This window comes from Podarcis tiliguerta (assembly GCF_965153285.1).
Source record: "Podarcis tiliguerta genome assembly, chromosome: 8".
NCBI lineage: Eukaryota > Metazoa > Chordata > Lepidosauria > Squamata > Lacertidae > Podarcis > Podarcis tiliguerta.
In genome coordinates, this window is record NC_139541.1 from 40,229,402 (window position 1) to 40,251,472 (window position 22,071).

Below are 22,071 nucleotides of genomic sequence, written 5' to 3' on the forward strand. Positions count from 1 at the left end.
CACCTCACCTGGCTGGATGCCAAGTCATCCTAGGAGGGAGAAAGGTGTGGAGTGGGGCTGGGTGTGTGTTTCGGCTGATATTGGAAGCTGGAGACACAGAGGCTTGTCTTGCTCTGTGTTGGACCCAAACTTGTGGTTTGGGGTTTCCCTGGAAACCAAATGGGTAAGCAAGACCTGCTGGAATGTTAAATAAAACCATATTTCTTGAAAAACACTGCAGCCTCCGCTGACCTTCATTCAAAGGAAACAGAACCCTAGGTGAGCACAGGAACCCCCTGGAGTTTTGCTGCTTGGAGATTTGGGTGACCCACTTTTCATCTCTGAACCCCCGAATACACCTTGCCTACACCTCCTCTTCCTCTAGACCAGTGCTCTTCAAACTTGAGTCCCCAGCTTTTGTTGCACTACAACACCCATCATCCCCTGCTGGCTTAGTCAGGGATGATGGGAATTGTAGTCCAACACCTGAGGACCCAAGGGCACTGCCCTTTCTCCTTGCATATTATCTCTCTCTCAGCCCTGCATCTCCCCAACATCCTGAAGCCAGGACCATCCTTTCTACCATTTCTGTGGAACCCAGCGAAGAGTGGGGAGAAAACTGAATTGGGGCATGTGGAGAGATGCTATGTTGAGTGGAGGGGAAGAGCTCATAAAAGCATGTCTCCACCCAACCGTCAATGCTCCCTACCTGCTTTAAAAAAAAAAAACACAACTTGCTGAGCAGCCAGAAGACAGTGTGTTTATTACAGCCCACCAAGAGCAAAGCTGGACAAGTGGAAAGGGAAGGAACCAGCAATTTAGGCTCGAGGAGTCATGGCTGGCCAGGCAGGGGCACTGCAAGAGGAGGCAGCGCTGAGCATGAACAGCAGCAGCTGGGCCCCTGTTGCTTTACAATGTTCGCTGCTCCTTGCCTTTAACAGCAGCCAATGTGTCTTTGCAGCAGAGGGGCTAGCCAACCTCGCAGGGCTGTTGTGAGGCTCGCATGGAAGAAGCACGTAAGCCAGCTTGAGCTCCTTGGAGGAAAGAGTGAGGAGTGTGATCATAAATAAATATTCACAATAATAATAACAGTAGGAGGAAAGAGGAAGATCACCCCCATCAGACCCGTTGCTCCCCATTCTGCTCGTCGAAACCTCCCCCCAGCTTGGAAGGGCTTACAGCGCAGGTGTCGCTCAGGCAGGTATCACAGGGCCTCCCTTCCCAAAGTCCCGTTTGATTCCTCTGGAAAACGTAGCAGAGGGAAGTCCTGCCAGTGCGTGGCTCAACTGCAACTCAGGCAACACACCTGCAGGGGCTTTGTGCAAATTCATCCAGAGGCCTCAAAATGCTCATGGTCCAGGGCTTTGCTTCCACTCTGGCCCAAAGCTTATCTTCAGTAGATCGTGCAAATTCTGACACACACACACACACAAACAAACAAACACACACTCTCACACAATCACTCCTTTCTGAAATCCATGCACTTGGGAGGCAGTGCAAACAGCCTCTAAAAACTGCACCGATCCCATGATTTCAGTGAGTGGGAGTGGATAAGAACCGGTCTTACCCTGCTTCACCAAGCATACATGCAAGTAACATCCATACGCCTCTCTCTCTCACACACACACAACATCGGACTCCCCTCTCTTACCTCACAGTATGAATCCCAGCAGGATCTCTGCCCCCTGCCCCCTTTTTCCTGATTCCCCACCGCAGACTACCCATGTAGCAAAAGCAAGGATGCAAGAGGGAGCATGCAGGCTGGGTGGTGGTGGAAGTGGTGGCAGGAGATGCTGGCCTAGGCAGGTGCCCAGCACTGCAGACGCTAAAAGGAGTTCCCGCATTACGATGGACAGAGGGGCTTGGCTTCCTTGGACCCAGCAGCAAATACAATGGATCTGGGGAGGGACAGGGACAGAGGATTCTCCTTAGCCAAGGAAACAGGAGAAGGAAACAGCCTGATTCTCGTTGTCCCCCCCAGTGCATCTAGGCAGAGAGTCAGCAGCAAATCGAGGAGAGGCACCTCCCCCAAAGCCAGGGTAGTGTCAGATACCACCCCCTCCCTACATCCAGTCCACGCTGCAAGGCAGGGACCCCCTTCCAACATTTCAGGCTAATACAAAAGGCTATGAAGATGTCCCCTGCCAATATTGCACAGAGTCCAGGGAGGGGCTGGAGGCCTCCTCCTCCTCAGCAGGTTTGTTTTTTGCAGGCAGGGGGGAAAGGGGGCCCCCTCTGGAGAACACCGCAAGCTGTCGTCTTGCAGACTGGAGGAGGGGGGCAGGAGTGTCCCCACCTGAGGGAGAAGGAGAGAGGGGGAGGCCGTCGCCTTGGCACCCCAGGGCAGAGCTCAGCTACTTCTGCAGGATGGGACGGCGAAGGGATTCCACGTAGGAGAGGGCGCTCTGCAGGGAGGTCAGGCAGTACCCCTCCTCGCCAATCAGATACCTGGCAAGGAAACGAGAGGGTCAGAGAAAGATCTGCTCGGCATCTGCAGGGAGAGACATCAGGCAATGTCCAAGTGACTGGCTGGAGAAGCTGAAACTCTCAGGGCCTTAAAGCCAACAGGCAACACCTGTAGTAGAAGGTATGCAAGCAAGAAAATGAGATGTGCCGTATTTTTTGCTCTATAAGACTCACTTTTCCCTCCTAAAAAGTAAGGGGAAATGTGTGTGCGTCTTATGGAGCGAATGCAGGCTGCGCAGCTATCCCAGAAGCCAGGACAGCAAGAGGGATTGCTGCTTTCACTGCGCAGCAATCCCTCTTGCTGTTCTGGCTTCTGGGATTCAGAATATTTTTTTTCTTGTTTTCCTCCTGCAAAAACTAGGTGCGTCTTGTGGTCTGGTGCGTCTTATAGAGCGAAAAATACGGTAATTTTTTTCTCTCCCATCATATTAGGATGGGCAAGAACCCAGCATTAATGTATGGAATTGGGCAACTTTAAATAAACATATGAAGAGAACCAAACTATGCATGTTTTGTTTTTATATTCTTGTTGCAGTCTGTTGTGTTTCTTGAGTAAATAAGGTAATATGGGCAAAGACAATGAAAGTGTCGACAACACCAAAAAAGAGCCTTGTTGCTGGATCAGGCCAATGGCCCCTCGGGTTCAGCATCCTGTTCTCACAGTGACCCCCAGGCCACCCAAGCCTGCAACCTGAATCTGAGCACAACAGCCCTCTCCTCTCCTGAGGTTTTGGCAACTGGCATTCAGAGGCAGATGGCTCTGACAGTGGAGGGAGAGGATAGCCATCGTGTGGAGTAGCCGCATCCTTTGTGAATTGGTCTATTCCTCTTTTAGAGCCCCACAACTTGGTGGCCATCACTGCCTCATGTGGGAGCAAATATAACCATGCACTGCATGGAGAGGTACTTTCTTTTGTCTGTCCTGAATGTGCTGCCCAATTTCATGGAGGATGCTGTGTCAATCAGGTGGAACCTCCACATTCAGAGGCAGTCTGGCTCTGAATGCTGGAAATGTTCAGGGAAGAAGGCCTACTGTCCTCCTCTCTCTCCTCTGTGTGGGCTTCCTATGGTGATGTCTGGCTGGCCACTGCAGGGCAGGGTACGGTGAACTAGATGGCGATCTTAGTCTCAGCCACCTGCAGGACTACTGAAGGCAGCAGGAAAGAGCAAAACTTTTTTAAGGAGAAAAAAAAGATGGATTCATAATTAAGATGCTTGGAGGAAGCTTTGGAGTCACCTAGATCTCTTCTGCACTCAGGGCAAATGTTCAAAACCTAAACAGAGCAGAAATGAGACAATGGAGGTAAAGTTATGCTGGCTGGGTGCTGTTCTCAGTGCTCATCCCTGCAGTCTTTTGAGACAAAGCAGCATAAACCAAAAAGACAGTCAATCAGATAATGAACAAGCTCAGCTAGGAAGGCTTTGAGTCCCTCCAGGGACAAAAAACAAGTCACAGAAGTATCTACTGAAAACAGAGAAGTTAGAAAAACAAAGAGAGCTTTTTGGAGTTTGCAATTGGCTGCATGCCTGGCTGTGACCGGGCCATTAGGCAGCTTCTGGGTTATCTGTGGAGGCCTCTGGGCTCGAAATGGGGACATTTCCCAGTCAAAACAGAGCAAGGTTGGAGAAGAGAGGCTTCAGAGCCGAGCCGCGATCCCCATGCGCCTGTCCAGTCTGATTATGCCTTGGCTGCTTCACCCACATGCTGGCTGCGTCTTGCTCAGACTCCAAAGCTGGCAGGCCGTGTAAGCAGAGCCGACAGCCTGAGGTGGTGGTGGAGGGACTCCTTCCCCATGCGGAGGCGGGCGGCATGGAGGTTGTGGGTGGGCAGAGCTAGACTCGGCCAGATTTAGGCAATGGTGTCTGTGTCTGTCGCCCGCCAGATTGTATTGCCTTGAGTGGGCCTGTGGGTGAAGGCTCATGGCTCCAGAAATTTTGAGAAGGGGATGGAGTGAGGCACTAGATCCCCTCTGCAGCAAAGGAATCCATCCCAAACCACCCAGGGAATGGGGGACAGAACTATGCCAGGTGACTAGGAGCTGCTGTGGCAGGAAATGCCCTCAACTATTCTCAGTGGCTGAGCACTCGCTCTGCTTGCAGCTTTAGTCCTCAACATCTGCAGGATGGGCTGAGAATATATTTATACACACACACATGATCTGAAACCTGTAGAGATCTGCCCTGCCAGTCTGTGCAGACAACACTGAGCTAGCTGGAGCAGTGGTCTGACTTGCTATAAGGTTTGCAGAGTATGCATTTAGCACCTAAAAACATACAGGAATGGACAAGCATGACTTCTGAATCAGCCAACCATTAAATTACACCCCAAACCACATCTTTTCTGGTTACAAAGCCTGATGCAGAAAGTTCCAACAGTGATTTTGGAGAGCTCCAAACTTGGCCTCTGGTTCTTAAGATTTAAGTGCAGGTTTCAACTGGGATATGCTTTTGATATGCTTGCCTGCCTGCCTTCTCTTCAAGAGAGAGGTCGGCCCCTGCTTGTCACAGCGGCCGACAGAGGCGCTTCTTCCCTGCTGCCTACCCTTCGTGGATGAACTCCTCCAGCGCAGCACACTCTGAGACCAGCTGAGGCAGGTTACTCTTGAGGACCACGTAGGAAAGGATGGGAAGGAGATCGTCAGCACCACTGCAAGACAAAATTCCACATCAGCTTTGTGGCCCACACTGCAGGGAGGGGAGGGCTGGCTCAGGGGCCCCACAGGTGGCAGTTTTAGCACAAGAAGTGCCCAGAGGATAAGGCAGCCCTTCTTGCTGGGGGTCTCTGCAGAGAAGGCTCTGCTCATGGGGACAGCTTCTCCTTGCTAAAGGTGGACAGAATGCATGTTGGCACGACTTAAGGGATGCAATCTGACCTCACATCTTTGGAAAGCGTGGAAAGTTGGGCTTTTGTTCTACTACTGCTTCTCGCTTTGCCATTTTAGCTGGGATTCCAGAATGGCAGGCGGCTGGACTAGGGTCCCTTCCAACTCTACAATTCTGTAACAATTCTATAACAAAACAATAAAGCAAACTTTAAAAAAAACTAGAATGCATTTTAGCAAACAACACTGTGGGGTGGAAATGAGAAAGGGTGTGACTAAGAGGGCAAGGAAGCAAGCCAGCCCAAGGCAGGCAAAACAAGCTACTCATACAACCTAAGAAGACTTTTTTTGCACCACAATTGTAACTCTTGTGGGAGAGAGAGAGAGAGAGAGAGAGAGAGAGAGAGAGAGAGAGAGAGAGACTGGTCAGTTTGCCAGGTGTTGCCCAGATGCCAGGGCCTTCCCCCAGCATCCGGTGGTCGGAGGTGCTCTGACGCAAATCGGCCCGGGGAGAGGAAGCAGCTCCCCACTTGCCTAGCCCTGGAATGTGGGGAACAGGCAAGACAAAGCATCCCTGGAGGCAGGCCCCAGCCACCCTTGCATTCCTTCTCCTTGCTCAGCGGGGAGCCTGGCAGATTTGTCCCAAGACTCAGGGCCCCTCCTGCCTGGCCTGGAGCTCTGCCCCTGAAGCCCCTGGGCTGTCTTGCCCTCACCCACTTTAATTCTTTTGACAGTCCTCCCTCCCCCTTTGCCTGGCTAAGCGCTGCTTGGCTGGGAAGCCGCTCCCCCCCTCCCTCCCTCCCCGCTGCCCTTCTGCAGCTCGTGGGCTAAGTCCCTCTGACAGATCCAAGCTCCTTAATTGGCAGACTCGGGCTCGGTCCACAGGCGCGGGGACCGGCACTCAGGCTGGGCACAGCGGGGAGCCCCGCTGTCGGAAGGGATCCATCACGGCCGAGCCCCCTTGCTGGGTGCGTGTCTGGGCAGCGGAAAGCCTGGAGCCAGCGAGAGTGAGTCAATGGCAGCGCCGGGAGCTCCAGACAGCAGAGGAGGGGAGGGGAGGGCCTGTGCAAAGGAAGGAAGAAGCAGCAGCCCACGCCTCGAGGAAGGGGCAGGCTCCAAGACAGAGGAAGCCTCTTGCCACCCAGGGCCAACCCAGGGCTCGGTTTCTGCCTGCTTCTCCCCACAGGAAGGACTTGGGCTGCAGTACTTACATGGCAGACGATGCCGGCTGGGGCCGGCCCTCCCGGCCCCCACAGTACTCCTCAGCACATTCACAGATGACACGCAACGTCCGCACTGCAGGGAACGGCAGCCAAAAGACAGTGGGCGTGTTAAAGAGAGGTGCCATAGGAACACAATACAAAGTCAGTTATCAGGTCCATGCAGCTCACCAACCTAGATGGCTTTAAAAAGAGGAATGGACCGATTCGTAGAGGTGAGGGCTCTCAGAGGCTACTAGCCACAAAAGCTGTGCTCTGTCTCCACGGCTGGAAGCAGTGATGCTTCTGCATGCCAGTCACTGGAAACCACAGGAGGGGAGAGCACTCTGATGCTCGGATTCAAACCCCAATGGGGGAGTATTCCCTTCCTGAAACTCTGGAGAACTGTTGCCAGTCAGTGTAAGACAGCATGAAGCTGGATGGGCCAAAGGCCCGGCTCTGTTCCTAGGTTTCTTCCCCACCAGCACTCTAGATAGGCAGACATGCAGTCTGCCAAGTGTTTAATGCACCGATGGTTCTGGATTCTGCACACGTCTCCAGTGCTTGGGTGCTCAGCACCTCACGTGCATCAGGCAGCCTCACCTATGCATTCCAGCTTCTTCTGAGGGCAGCTGCCCAGAGGAATCAGCATCAGCTCCTGCACAGCGGCGCAGTACGGGTAGGATCCAATGCCCCAGGTGGTGTTCCCCTGGGGGAGCAGCTTGGAAGAGATCCCCATTTCAGAGGGGGGCGTATTTCTCTGCAGCTCCATGATCTTGGAAAGGGCTGATTCCCGGGCTTTGTAGACATTCCTGTGTGTGGGGTGGGGGGCAAAGGGAGAGAGAAAGGAACAGCCTGAATGGACATTGTGGGGTTTCCCAAACTCACAGGCCCCAACCCAGATCCAAAGAAAATGCATTTTACTCTTAATTCAACAGCAAACAGCTGTCTGGCTGCTAAGTCGCAGACAACAATGCCACAGCACGAGCGATGAGCGAGTGATGACCCTTTCAGCGTACAACACCTGTGCTCAAAAACCTACGCTGGTTGCTCATTTGCTAGCGGACCAAATTCAATGTGTATACAAAGCCCTTAACCGGGACCAGTTTACTTGTGGGAATACCTTGCCCCATACAAGCCCACTCAGCCACTTCAATCTGAACCACCACTTATTGCAAGTACAACATAATACCTGCTCCACACTCGTAAGAAACTTTGGAACTCCCTGCCTATTGAATCAGGCAGGCACCTTCACTGTTTGACCCTTTTTTGGGCACCTACTAAAAGCATTTTTGCTTAGACGATCCTAACCAGATAAGCAGAATGTTTACGTATGCTTTAATCTGTTTGTAGCGTAGCACTGATTTTAATAGCCATCTGAATGTTTTCAATAACTGTTTTTCACTTATGGTTTTATTACTTTTTTGGTAAACCGCTGTGAGGGTTACAATCAAGCGCCATATAAATGTTATGAAATAAACAATATATCAATACAAGTCATCGCAGGCAAAACCAGCCCCTCCACCAGGTAGGTGGCCCAATATCCTCCCTCCCAAGTGGAAGCAACTGTCCACAAGGCAGGGCTTTTCAACCGGTGGCTCTCGCCCTGCCTGCTGCGCTGAGAAATGTCCTGCCACGAGGATCTCCGCCAGAAAAGGCGTGGCCCCCTTACCTGTACACAGCCAGGAGAGGCCCCCAGAGGGGGGCAAAGAAGGCCTCCTCCAAACGTGCCACACACTGGTCCTTGGAGGCCGCTGTGTTCAGGCCCTCAAAGGCCAGCAAAGTCAGGGAGAGCAGCCTGTCTGGGGAGAGAAACGATTCAGACAGAGCAAGCCAGAAAGGCTCCAGAGACCGACTGGCGCAGGACACTTCCGCAAGGCAGCCCAGGAGGTGGACTGACAGGCTGGTGAGCAAATGAAACCCAACAGTGAAGGCTGGTCCTTTAAGGAAGCGCTCGATTAGCCAATAAGGCAGACTGAGCACATCCTTGGGACACCAGCAAAGCAGGGGCACTAAAAAGAATGATTTTTCTTTTAAAAACTGACATTTGGTAGTAGTAGTAGTAGTAGTAGTAGTAGTAGTAGTAATAATAATAATAATAATGGCACTCATGGGGAAAGTCAGAACTTTCTTACACTGCACTCCACACTCTCCCATTTCGTTGTTCTCTTTTTGCTAACTTAAATTACAGGAATGCAAGAAGCTGCCTTATACCAAGTCAGACCATTGGTCCATGTAGCTCAGTATCCTACAGACTGATTGGCTCTCCATGATTTCAGGCAGGGGTCTCTCCCAGCCCTAGCTGGAGACAATACTGGGGATTGAACCTGGGACCTTCTGCTTGCAAGGCAAATATCAAATACCAGAATAATGCAAGGAAATTACAGCCTTCGGAGACAAGGATTCCAAGGAGGCAGTGCTGCCCTCTTCTGGTGGTGCCCAGGGAGCCACAGAAGATGAATCTTTCAAAGCAGCCTTTGACAACTCGGTGCCCTTCATCTGTTTTGGACTACGACTCCCATCAGCCCCTGCCAGTATGGTCATATGATGCTGGGGCTGATGGGAGTTTTAGTCCAAAACAACTGGAAGGCAATAGGCTAGGCAGAGCAGGGAGGCTGATGGATGGAATTTGCCAGCACAGGAAGTGGGGATGGTGCCCGCTTGCTTGGATGGTTTCAAAAGAGGACTTGTGGGGCTCTGCTGATGTTCTCGGCAGAGACGGGACAGCGTCCCAAGGTTCGCTTGCTAGTTTTGATTTTAAAAAAATCAAAAGAGCATGATGAAGCGGGTGGGTGAAGCTGAGGGCAAATCCTCGACTTTGAATTGTCACATACTTGTCCATTGCAACTTTGTAGGATTTGGCACATCCTTAGTACTTTCACAGCACCCCTCCCCCCCCCAGGTCAGTGGTCACTCCTCCCTGCCATGGCCGCCAGCCCTGTGTCCGATGCAAAAGACTTGGTGGTGGTTTTTATTGTGAAAATCTTTTGTAAGCTGCTCTGAGCTTATAGATAGAAGGTATTCTACATTAAAAAAACCTGAACCAAGAGGCAGGATTTTTTTTAAAAAAAACTTATGAGTGTTAACTGGCATACTGATGCCAGGATGTCTGCGCCATCCAAAACAGATTTGTGAGCCACCACTGCTGATTTGCTCTGTGTTTCATTTCCTTCTTACTTTGCTTTTTACAGCCCCAATCTATATAATATGTGTTCGCAACACGAGACGAAACTGCATGCATTGGACAAAACGGACTCCTAATGCACAAAAGCCTTACTCCGTAATAAATGCAAAAGGCTCTTTCGTTCTTGCAAACAAATTAAGCTGCTCTCACCAATGGAGTTGTGAATGTCCTTCACGACTGCTTTGAGCTGCTCTTGCTGGCTCGACAGCTTCCTCCCGGCCGGCGGGCCCTGGGGCTCTCTCAGGGGCCCTGAAGGCCAGGCTTCGGAGGCAGACAAGAACTGCTCCAGGTCTTCGAAGGAACTCTCCTTCTCTGCCAGGGCAGGTGCTGGCTCCTCGTGAGGCAGGCTCCGCTCCGGGGTGCTCAGGCTGGGGTCCTCAATGAGGGGGCTGCTGGAAACGCTGTGCCGCAGGTTGAGCTTGTTGTTTTCCTGGACGGAGAACATGGAGTGCATGCTTTGGGAGGAGCGCAGCCTCCGTCCCTCGGGGGCTGGCGAGAGGAAGGCCTCGGCGTCCAGAGAGGAGGAGAGGGAAAGGCCTCGGGAGACCTTCCCTACGGCTCGAGCGTCTGCTCTGCCCCAGCTCACGAGTGGATAGACGCGGCTGTAGGCCGAGCACTGCAGCTTCCGCAGCAGCTGGCAGATGGGGTGATCTGCAAAGCTGGAGGCAAGGAAACGAGGGACTTGTTAGAGAATCATGGTAGGAAGGACCCGCGCCCACGGACCCATTCCCTTTGGGCCCTGCACCACTTTCTCTCTTGCTTTCTTGGGGCAGAACAAAACAAGGAGGCCGCCTTTGGCCAACAGGTGCAGAGAAGTCAGCTGCCCAAGAGCTGACATGGACTTTAACCGAGAAGGGTTTAAGGTTCCTAGATCTCAAGACAGCATAAAATGAACACAAGACCCTCGGGCGAGAGGAGGGATGACCTCAGGGGAGTCTGTGCAGGGTCACATCCTTACCATCGTTTATCTAAGCTTTGCAGCAGCTGCCTCCTGAAAGGTTTGGGGTCTGTGGGTGTAAGAGATTTGCAGAAGCACCCTTTACACAGCAGGGCAGGGAAGATCTGTGGGGGCCTCCAGATGTTGCTGGACTCCAGTTCCAATCAGTCCTGACCATTGGCCATGCCAGATGCTGAGGGAGAGGGGAGTGGGAGCCCACCAACCTTTGGAGGGCCCCACAGATGCTCTTCCACCACTGCCTGGCAGGTTCATTTGGAAGCAAGTAAGCATGCATAGCCAACCAAAATGATTTGTGTTGTATCTACTGTTAGTGAAGCTCAGTGCAGACCCATTGAAATTAATGGGCATTACTGTGTTAGGTCTATTAATTTCAGTGGGTCTACTCTCAGTAGAAGTTAGGTGGTGACAACTCTGCCTTTATTTCTCCAGCTTTCGTCCAGGGAGCTCAAGGTGCCCCCGTTTACTTCCACAACGATTCTGCAAGGCATATTGGGAGGAGAGCAGATGTCTCATTATGTGCTAGTAACCAAAATATTAGCTGGCTGAAAATCCAGGATACGCAACAACTTAACTATGCACCTCATAAGTCATTCTGAAAAGTCCTTCCAAAGCTTCTGACAGATGCTCAGGCAATGACTTGTCTGAAGACAGTCACGGGGCAGGGAGTTCCCCAGCAGCTGATGAATACTTTTCCCATGCGTCTCTTATGGCAGGAGCATGGGCAATGCTGAGAAGGGCACTCACAGGCAACCTCAAGGCCACACCCCCGCTTGGGCCACAATCATCTACCACCATTTAAAAAATATTATTTATTAAATTTCTATACCACCCTTCGTCAGAGGGTCACAGAGCAGTTTACAATGTAAGTTATTACAATGTAAATACTGCAGTTGTTGTATAAGGGATTATTATTATTACTATTACCAGAATGTAATTGAAATTAATAAGATTTTGGAACACAGAAAAAAAAAGAAAATCATAAAACCATCAATTCTAGCATGAGGGGGGTCACCGTATCTAAATTATATAATTCAGTATTTGAACAATTGGCATTAGTAATTGTATTATAAATTGATATTGCTATAATGAGTGCATTTCTGTGCGCTGCATTGGTTCGCCAGAAGTGGCTTAGTCATGCTGGCCACATGACCTGGAAGCTGTATGCTGGCTCCCTCGGCCAGTAAAGTGAGATGAGCGCCACAACCCCAGAGTCGTCCGTGACTGGTCAGGGGTACCTTTACCTTTACCATTAATTGAAAACTAAAAAAAACTATTATCCAAAAATACAATGTAAAAACACAAGAATGCAGACATAGTAACAAACGAAAACAATACCCCACCACCTGCCAAACGCAGTTTAAAAGGCCATATATTATTTAATTAGCCGAAGTCCTGAGAGAAAAGGAAAGTTTTTGCTTGACGCCTAAAGATATATAATGGAGGCATCAGGTGAGTCTCCCTGGGGAGAACATTCCACAAGTGGGGAGCCTCTGCAGAAAAAAGCCCATTCTTGTGTTGCCACCCTCCAGGCCTCTCCTGAGGAGGCACATGAAGATGGGCCTCACAGGATGATCTCAGGGTCTGGATAGGTTCATATGGAGAGAGATGGTCCTTGAGGTACTGTGGTCCTGAGCCATTTAAGGCTTTATAGGTCAAAACCAGCACTTTGAATTGGGCCTGGAAACTGACTGGCAGCCAGTGTAGTTGGGTCAGGATTGGCATTATATGCTCAAACCATGTTGTCCTGGTGAGCAACCTGCCCACCAAATTCTGCACCAGCTGGAGTTTCTGTACCACTTTCAGAGGTAGTCTCACATATTACACACTGCAGTAATTTCTCCTGCCCAAGACATCCTAGCAAAGCACACACAGGTTACAGCCATTTGCTCCTTACCTGAGGAGGTGGGAGATGAGCTTGGGCACCAGGGACAGATCATTGGGGCTCTTCCTCAGCTGGGCTTTCCACAACCTTGGCCACTCCTGTGGGAGCAGAGAACACCATCACCTTGGGTCAGCCACTCTTTCCACTTGCAGAACAGTCCCCAATTCCCATCTGGCAAACACCGAAAGCTGCAAACATGGTGCTGGTTGATGCCTCCATTCCCTCCCTCTGCTGTGTGTGTGTTGGGGGGGGGGTGTCCCTCAGGGGCCTGACCCGCCTAGGCAAGGGGATAAGTAGTCTAGCCTTCAGCCAGGGGAAGGGGGGGGAGAATTCCCATTAAGGGACCTTAGATTCCCTTCCTGTTATGATTCTGGATTTGCAAAGAGAAGGCTTAGCACAGAGCACAGGAAGGTGCCTTTGGCCAAGTCAACCCAGCTCAGTATTGCCAACACTGACCGGAAACAGCTCTCCAGGTTTTTCCAGGCAGCGGGTCCTTTCCCAGCCCCAAATACAACCCCAGGAGCTGAACCTGGGCCCTTCTGCATGCCAAGCACATGCTCTCCCGCCAAGCTGCAGCTCTCCCCTTTAAAGCCCCCCAAGCACAAACAAGAATGCTGGGTGGATTTAGCCTCTCCACCCCATTTCCAAACTCAGACCCCCCACGGTGGCTCTCTGTCACCCCTGCCATTTCCAGTAAAGGACCACATCCTTTCAGAGCTGGAACTTGAGAGGCACCAGGTAGAGGACACTCGGTTTTGCGCAGTCGCAACCAACTGCACCACCCATCGCTGGCCTCGCACGCACATGGTCCTGCTCGTACTCCAGGATAGCAGCGTAAATGGCCCTCTGCTCCTGCTCTTCTGGGGTCAGCACCGCATTGCTGGAAAACCTCCTAAGGAGATGCAAGCACAGGGCTCGGGGTCAGTGGGGGAGCAGACCGCCCAGGCCTCCCATTCCAAGCCACGATCTGGGGGCACAAGGAGGTTTTGCTTGGCCCCCACAGGGCAGACTCGCCTGTTGGCTGCTTCCTGCAGCCTCAGCCGACGCTCCTCCATCTTCCTCTGGAGCTGGAGGGAAGCAGAGTTAAGGTTTCACAACGCAACACTCCCTCCTCCATCTCTGCCAGAGAGACCACATCTCCCCCAGAGGCCAACGAGGGGCCTGTCCCTCCATCTGCAAGCACTGCATGCTCACGGGCAGGTAAACATAGGAGGTATCCGGTAACTCCAGTCCTCCTGGTCAGTTGGGGGGAGAAGGGAGCCACTGGAGGGGAAGAGAAGAGCCCAGCCACCAGCATCTGACCTCACAGACATCCATACAAAGTGCCTGGTTGGGGGGGGGGGAGATTCCAAAGTCTACCAAGAGAAGGAAACAGTGTTGGGGGTAAATCTAAGGCGGGGAGTCTGGGTGAAGTGTGCATGCCTAGCCTGGAAGAGGGGGCAGGGAAAGACACGGGGACAATGGCAGGATTGTCCAACTGCTTTCAACTATTTAAAAAAAGAAGATCGGGGCGGAGGTTTGCAACCCGCTAGCAAGACAAATCCATGGAGGAGAATGTGATGGTCTGTCCCTGGTTATTAACGGAGGGGTGGGATTTGACCTACAGGGTCAGAGCCACTAAATCTCAGTTACTGGGTAGAAGGAAGAAGAAGAAGAGTTTGGATTTGATATCCTGCTTTATCACTACCCGAAGGAGTCTCAAAGTGGCTAACAATCCCCTTTCCCTTCCTCCCCCACAACAAACACTCTGTGAGGTGAGCGAGGCTGAGAGACTTCAGAGAAGTGTGACTGGCCCAAGGTCACCCAGCAGCTGCATGTGGAGGAGCGGGGAATCGAACCCGGTTCACCAGATTACTAGTCCACCGCTCTTAACCACTACACAAAGAAACAGGCGAGGCTGCAACTGCCTGGCTCACTGCGGGAGATGTGACATTAGACTTGGCCAACCTTTGGTGCCCTCCAACTGTTTTGGACTACAACTCCCATCAGGCCTGTCATTGTACGGCCATGCTAGCTGGGCAACCTGGCTCCCCCGCAACATATGCAGGCAGAGGTTTTTCCCTGAACGTAAGAAAGAGAGCTTTGTTCAGGCAGGTGGCGGGAAAGGCTCAGCAAGAGAATGAGGGCTCATAAGTAATGATTCAGGAGTTCAGGAGCAAGGCAAGAAGTTCAGCAGCAAGTGTAAGCAACAAAGATGTCCCAATGAGTTTGCCCGCCCCTCTTGCCACACTTTTAAAGCCAAGCTGTGGCATGCACACTCAGGAGATGCTCTCGCCTCAAGGGAAGGTCAAGGCTGCAAGTGCCTGCTCCGAGGGGCAGCTGGGTCTGCTCTCATCTGCAAAGGAGGGGCCTGGTTCTAAGTCTCCCACTCCTGTTCAGTCATTCTGCCCCCTCCCTTGGCTGATTAAAGCCCTTCCCAGCTTCCACTGAGGCTCTCTGCTTCGCAGGAAGGTCAAGGGGGAAGAGATGGCATCCCTGCTCTCCCTTCCAATGTGACTGAAATTGGGGTGGAAAGGGGAGGTTCCTGCTTCCTCCAACCCAGTTTCCCACAATTCAGCTCTCTACCCTTTCCTTCCCCTTCCTTCCTTCCCCGATCCCAACAGTGCTGTGGCATCCGTGACCTCAGGCTTCATGTGAGTTGTAGTCCAAAGTAGCTGGAGGGCACCAAGTTGGCGAGAGCTGGTCAGCCCTACTTCCTGGCTTACTCTCTGGCCATTCTGCTCAAGAAGTGGCTCACCTTCCTAATTCCCTTTTCAAGGCCTGGACTATTCTGCGCACCTCCTATTCTGCGCACAGCCACCTCCTCCTTCTCTGCACCCAGACTTCTCTGGCTAGTTGTCATTTTACAATTTGCCCTGCAGCTCGCTCCTGGAGGCATTCCAGTTTGCCAGCATTCTTCTCCCACCTTGACAATCTCAGTAAAGCAGAGTCACAAAAGCTGATCTCCCAGTAATAACCATCATCTCCCACACAAAGACCCAGACCTTCACTCAGAGTAGAGCCCCTGAATAACTCGGGCAGGGGAAGTCTAGACAGTGCCCTCCTTGTATTGTGGACTCATCTCCAGCCAACACGGACAGCAGTTAGGAATGATGAGGGAGGCAATGCATCTTTGCATGCAGAAGGTATCCCAGGTTGAATTCCCACTGGCTTCTCCAGGTAGGGCTGGGAGAGTCTTCCTGCCTGAAATGGAGAACCATTGCTGTTATATGAGAGTTGTAGTCTAGCAACACCTGGAGGGAATCACGGCTGGCTACCCTTGAAAAATTAAACAGGTATGATTTAATCTCATTCACAGATCTGAGAACCTGCAAGGAACTGTCCCTGCCAAACTTCTTGGCCCCCTGAGTTGGCCACCTCCAAGGTTGGTTGAAGAGCAATTAAGCATCTTCCCCAGAAAAGGATACTGTCTCTTCTCGTGCTTTTGCAATCACCAAGTTCTCCATCATCTGGCGCTGAAGGGAAAGCGTCTGTAGGGTAAAGAAATGGAACTGAGGCTACACTTCACAGAACTGTTTGGACCAGGAGTGGGGAAAGAAGGAGGACAAGGACACCAAAAACATTTCCTCCACAAAGCAAGCACAGAAGCTGCGGGGGCCCCAAATCCCCCACCTCTGTAGCCTGGAGCTTCACATGAATGTTGTCACTGCTAGAACAATTTGTCAATGGGTGGTGTTGTGTACTCATTATGCACAACTGCACCACCATCACTACTGTTAGGAAATTGCTATGGTGGCAGGTGGGTCGTTCCCTTGAAATTAGCTTCTTAAAAAACAGGAGATGACAGAGGCACAGCCTGCTCGGAACCAGAAGGCAACTAAGCACCTCCAGGGGAGTAGCCCACAGCCATGGCCAGAGCAGGGGAGCCAGACGGAGAATGTAGGGGTCTGCTCTGCATTCTGCTGCACTTAGGGATCAGCCAGGAAGAGGAGCTGCAACTTCCGCTTCCACCACCAACCCAGTGCCACATTTTCAAGGCTGTGCAAGGAGGTCCCCACTCCCCAAATCCCTATGCTGCTCCATTCCCAGGGCTCTTGAAAAGCAAGCAGTTGGGCAGTAGGGAGCAGGGAGGAGAGGCAGGCCGCCCCTTGCAAAGAAGCATCCAGCAGGGCTGAACTCTCTACTGACCAGGTGGTGAGCAGAAGGTTCAGTCCTGCTCTCTGCAGGGGTCTGCTTCACCAGCACTTCCCTGCAGGGAACGCTCTGGCGAAGCAGCCCCCAGCAGGACTGAAGGAAGCGCCTCCTTTTTCCTCCTTCAGACCACATGTTTAATTAAACATGTGGGCTGACCCCCAAATCAATTCAGGGCCCAGATGTGGGTCAGCTTGGCCCCAGATTGTCCTGGGGAGGACCAGGATGGATTCAAAGTGCCAGAAGGGGCCCCAGATCGGATTGTGGCGTGGGGTGTTGTACTCAGCCCTACTGGGACCCATCCTCCAGGCCACCCACTGCACCCCACTTGCCAGCGATGTCTTCTGCATGGTTTGACTGGGGTTGAGGCGGGCCAGCCGAGCCTCGTAGGTGGCCTTCAGCTTCTGGTTCTGCAGTGATGCCTCCTCCAGAGGGGTGAGCTCCCTGCACAGGAAGCAGAAACGCTTCAAAGGGTCAGCAGAAACAGAGGAAACTCTCAGCCCAGAACTGGTTATCCCAGGAACCTCCAGGAGAAGGCTGGGAGCTTCAGTCGCCACCCTTCCCTTACCCCTCAAGTCAAGCCACCAGCACACCAAGAAGGCTCCCCTTACTTTTTCGCACACTGCACTTCTGTAATTTGCAGCTTCTGGAACATCTCGGGAGGTAGGAAAGGCGACAGCTTCCCACCTTCATCCGAGAAGACCCTGCGGTGGCGGGAGACAGGAGCAGGCCCCAAAATCCTCTCCGCTGCTGCTAGCTTCAGCTTAGTTTTCCCTGGTGTCGGGGAGAAAAGACAACAGCTCAGCATTGGGCAAAGCAAGGAACCACAGAGCCTCCCTGGCCCATCCCTGGAAGGATTTGCAATGAGCTGTTATAACCTGCTATGCAATTTATGAACAATTCACTGATGTGAATATTAAACATACAGCCCCCTCTTTAGCTTTCATCCTGGAATTTCAGCCCAAAATCACATTTTAACAACAACAAAATTAATAACAGAAATGAAGCAAGAGAGAGAGAGAGGAACACCTCTCACCGATTTTGGCAATGCTGCTTTTGGCTCTTTCCAGGCACTGCTCTGCCACTTTCAGCATCTTGGGAGTGTCGGGTGTCATGTCGTTTCCATCCGCTGAAGGGAAGGACAGAAAAAGTGCAATGCCTCAGCCCCGTCACATTTGGAAGTCAAATATCCTCAAGCTTGCTATCATCAACCACAAGGTCACCTTCCCTGCCCCCATCTGACCAGAAAGGCTATGCTCTCCATACTTGTTCCACAACAATTGGCCCATCTTGCAGGAACCGCATCAGGAAAGAGCAGCCCCAAAGCCTTCCACGAACTCACTCAAGAACTGCAGCAATTGGCAATGTGCCTCCAGCCAACAGCAGCTTAACAAAGGGCCTTCTCAAGAGTCCCTCCACCTCGACATTCTGAAGGCTCCATGCCAGATGGAGCCATGAAATCTGCCCAGTTTTGTCCAGCCAGCCTCACTATCCAGGAGAGGAGGGATGTTATTGACTAGCAGGAAAACTTGGTGGGGTGGGGCACAGCAGAGTTCACAACTCCCTAAGCAAATACACTCGTTGTTGCCTCTGAGCTCTACAAATATTTGTTATGGTCCTGAGTATCCAGACGTGTTTGCTTATTTCTAACAGCCATCCTAGTCCCCTGTAGAACACATTCTTAAGAGCCACGGAGGCAGCCTAAGGGCTCAGCAATCCACATGAGCCCATCGCCACCTTGGGAAGTGGCACCTTCCAGCCACGAGAAACATAAACCAGCCAGGATAGCAACCACTTAAGCTGCAAGGCAAAACCCTAGACACACCATTGCCTGCTGCCGCCTCTTCCAACAGGACCTGGGAAATGTAGCTGATGCTCTTCAGGTATTCCACGTAGGCTTCCTGCCAAACAGAGGGAGACAGGAGAGAAAATCAGTTCAGCAGGGCAAGTCCCCACTATCGGTACACAGCTCCTCCTCTTCCCATCCTCAAGACCAGTCCAAGATGCTGGTATACACTCCAGTGGAATTTCTAATATTATGTTTTTAAACATCTCCCAAGCATTTTGGAATGATTTGAATCTCTTGACTTTGCCTTTCGAATTTCTTTTTACCAATCCCATTCGGGGGAAGCTTCTCATTTGGGGGAAGTTTCCTTTTTTGAAATAAAATGTGGCCATGTCAGCTTTTCTTGGCAATTGGCCATTTACAGGAACATTTAATGTACAGTGGTGCCTCGCAAGACGAAAAGAATCCGTTCCGCGAGTCTTTTCGTCTTGCGGTTTTTTCGTCTTGCGAAGCAAGCCCATTGACGGAGTAGCGCTATTAGCGCTATTGACATTTTAAGGGCTAAAAACGGCTTTTTAAGGCTTGGGGGATTAGCGGTTTTGCTGCTAAAATGCTTTTAGCAGCTTAGCGATTCAGAAAAAGGGGTTTTGGAGCAAAAAAAAAAACCCCGAAAATTTTCGTCAATTTTCGTCTTGCGAAGCGCCTCTGCAGACGGAAAACCCTTTCGTCTTGCGGGTTTTCCGTCTTGCGAGGCATTCGTCTTGCGGGGCACCACTGTAATGATGCCACATCTGTTGCTCTGCTCAGTTTTGCCTCTGGCCATGCCCACCCCTGACATGTAACCCCTGAAAAGTTGGCCACAAAGAAATGCTACTCTCGGCCCTGAAACAGGTGCGGCAGGCTCTAATCCTAACTTAAAGCCAAATAAATGAGTGTTCGTGAAAGGGCAAGGCCTAGCTTGATCCAACATGGTATCCTCCAGAGAATGTTCCTGCACTCAGGCCCTCCTTTCCCACAGGCTGGCCACAGGATGCTGGACTAGATGGGTCATTGGTCTGATCCAGCAGGATCGTCTTATGAACTACAGCTCCCATCAGCCCCTAACAAGGGCTGATGGGAGTTGTAGTCCAAAACATCTGGAGGGCACCAATCTGGTGCATTTAAATCCTCCTAAGGAAACCAGTAAAGGAAACCCACTGAAGGCACCACATAAATAATCGTTTTTGTGTTTGTTTTTTAAAGACAGCAATCTAGTCGTGGAACAAAGCAACGGACGCAGACAGCATTTGCAATACAGAGCTTGAAGCGATGCGAGGCGTGTGCAAAGGCGCTTCCAAAGCAAGGGTAGGGGGCCGGACTCCAAGGCCGAGGAAAGTAGGGAGCTGGGCAGCGCTGACCACTGGATGGGCCGCTGGCGCAGAAGGAGCGGGGTGCCCCGCAGGGTCTTTGTCCGCCGCAGAGGAAAGAGCCCCACCCAGCCCGGCCCCGTGGACGTCGGGCAGAGAGGGGCTTGGGGAATCCAAAGGCACCTCAACCCCTCCTCTCTCTTCAAAGCCATGCCAAACGCCCGGCAGCAGCTAACATGGAATGCGCATTCACACGTACTCCGACCCGAGCAAAACCTCCCCTCTCCTTTAAAGCCGGAGGGGAGCTGTTCGCCTCCCTTCCCCCATCCCGTCTCACCCGCGGCCGGTCTCCGGCGTCCAGCTCGAGGGCGCCCCTGGCCAGCTTCATGGCGCCCTGTAGCGGCTTCGCCGCTGGCTCCGGGGTTGCCGGAGCGGGTGCCGAGGCGGCCATGGCTGGGCCGGAACCTTTCCTCTAGGGAGCACCGCCCGGTCGGGAAGAATAGAGAGCGGGCACGGCAGAACCGGATGAGTTAGAGCACCGGAGCCGGGGCATATGAGGTCAGAAGTGGGCGGAGCTGTTGCCAGCAGCGCTCACCGTCTGCTTTGTCATTGGTCGGCAGCGCGCAGGGAGGCTCGTCGCTTTTCCCGAGCGCGACCTTTGGGCTTGCAAGACGCTCCGAAAGACCCTTTGGGGCCTTGGTTGTTAAGGATTTTGCTAGGGTTGCCATATTTCAAAAAGTAAAATTCCTGACACCCGCAAAGTTGGATCCCAACATTGCTGAGCTTTTGAAACTGTTTCCGCTGGTTTTTCCATCCTGTTGCCATACATCTATCTAGGTTTTCCCTGACATTTTGCCGATTCGGCAAAATTCCCCCATGACACCATTTTTACACCCGAACACCAGGACTTGTCAGGAATTTTCCTGACGTATGGCAAGCCTAATTTTGCATTGGCTCACCACATTAGCATTATGCTCATTTGAGCAAGAATATTGCACGCTGGTCCCCTTGCAGTGGGGGTGCTACATGAGAATATTTGGGAGGAGAGCACAAAAGGAGCAAAGGGTATTTTGGGGGTGGTAGCGTACTTTTTGGCTGCATACACAATATAAATTTAAAAAATATACTGTAGTTTTCCACAAAGAATCCTGGAAACTGGTTTGTTAAGGGTGCTGGGAATTGAAGCTTTGCAAGGAGTAAACTACAGTTCCCAGGATTCTTTGTGAGAAGTCATGCCTAATGTTTGGTGTGTGCAGCCTTAGTCTTACAAGTAACACACATATGCAAGCCCATAGTAAATATGCTTATGCACCTGCAAAACCCACAATTTTCGCAATACGTACGAAAATTATCCTTTGCACTTCTCAGGTTCCTTATTACCCCCTAAGCATGCATTGAACACACTCCGAGGTACCTTTATTATGCCACCAATGCTTTAATCCCCCCCCCCCCCCGGATTTGGGGGCAAAATTGCCCAGTTTAGAAGGTACACTACTTATGTAGTAAATTAAATATTTATTATATAGTGGTGATAATAAACAACATTACCTATGCAAAGAGGCTTTTCTTCAAGTAACAGCGGGGGTCTAGTGGTAAAGGATGAGTTGCTTGTCTTGAGGAGTGCCTGTCTATCTGTCTGTCTGTCTGTCTGCTTGCTTGCTTCCTTTCCAGCACCACAAAGGCATCTACTTTCTGTAGATCCAGGATCTACTCTCTACAGGACCCTGCCCGTCTTCAGAGCCTCCTCACCTCATGTGCTCACTGTCGTAATTGAACTAGGTGGTGAACATCATCTTTCTCTCTGGAATGCTCTCCTCAGGAAAGCTCAGAAAGCGGATAGAGAAAACTTTTTGTCGCTTTTTCATAACACCAGAACTTTGCGCCCATCGCAGGAGCCAACTGGGGTCGCCCAAAGTTGATGGGCACTGCTATTCAAATAGTGTGCGCGTGCCATGTCTTGTGATCAGTTGTGCGGATAGGACCTACCTGCCCCAACCACAATATTTTAATCAAGTTGGCGCTCGTTATTTGCCCTGATGCCAAACAGCCTTTTAACTTAAAAGGCAAAACTCTTCCGGTGCCCGCCCCTGCCAGCAGTCTTTTTCCAGGCGCACCATCGCCCTCCCTACCCTGCGGGCGCATCCGTCGAAGGGCAGCGGAGACGGCGCGGCTCCGACTAAGCTGCTTTCAGCCCGTCTCTAGGCCCGCGGCAGATCCGCTCCGGGCGAGAAGAGGCGGCTCTCGAAGCAGGTCCGCCACCCGCTGGCAGGCGAGCGGGAGCCCCTCGCCGGGCGGAGCTCCTGCCCGGGCAGGCTCCT

At 51.8% G+C, this 22,071-nt stretch overlaps 1 protein-coding gene across 3 annotated transcripts; it reads right to left on the reverse strand.

Moving 5' to 3' along the window:
- Positions 1-717: 717 nt before the first annotated feature.
- VPS9D1 (VPS9 domain containing 1) lies at positions 718-22,054 on the reverse strand. Of its 3 annotated transcripts, none has more exons than XM_083456467.1 (15): positions 21,302-22,054; positions 18,447-18,522; positions 17,658-17,750; positions 17,233-17,395; positions 16,954-17,065; positions 15,898-15,960; positions 13,505-13,557; positions 13,295-13,382; positions 12,503-12,588; positions 9,801-10,309; positions 8,139-8,268; positions 7,070-7,278; positions 6,479-6,563; positions 4,988-5,092; positions 718-2,427 (listed from the first exon to the last, which is right to left on the reverse strand). In XM_083456467.1, exons 3-15 carry the CDS (start codon positions 17,734-17,736, stop codon positions 2,334-2,336), a joined length of 1,776 nt encoding a protein of 591 aa, XP_083312593.1. In that variant the 5' UTR covers positions 17,737-17,750; positions 18,447-18,522; positions 21,302-22,054; the 3' UTR covers positions 718-2,333. The 3 variants fall into 3 exon arrangements, with proteins under 3 accessions (XP_083312593.1, XP_083312594.1, XP_083312592.1); XM_083456468.1 differs by having other exon boundaries at positions 21,883-22,003; XM_083456466.1 differs by lacking the exon at positions 21,302-22,054 and adding an exon at positions 20,091-20,278.
- Between the last annotated feature and the right edge of the window lie 17 nt (positions 22,055-22,071).

Excerpts from the sequence above, each read along its gene's own strand:
- VPS9D1 (XM_083456466.1), bottom strand. The coding sequence starts at position 20,204 with ATGGCCGCCTCGGCACCCGCTCCGGCAACCCCGGAGCCAGCGGCGAAG. Across the intron at positions 13,558-15,897 it reads CAAAAGCACGAGAAGAGACA|CTCCAGAGGAAGATGGAGGA; the intron begins GTATCCTTTTCT and ends GCTTCCCTCCAG. Across the intron at positions 2,428-4,987 it reads GAGGAGTTCATCCACGAAGG|GTATCTGATTGGCGAGGAGG; the intron begins GTAGGCAGCAGG and ends TTTCCTTGCCAG.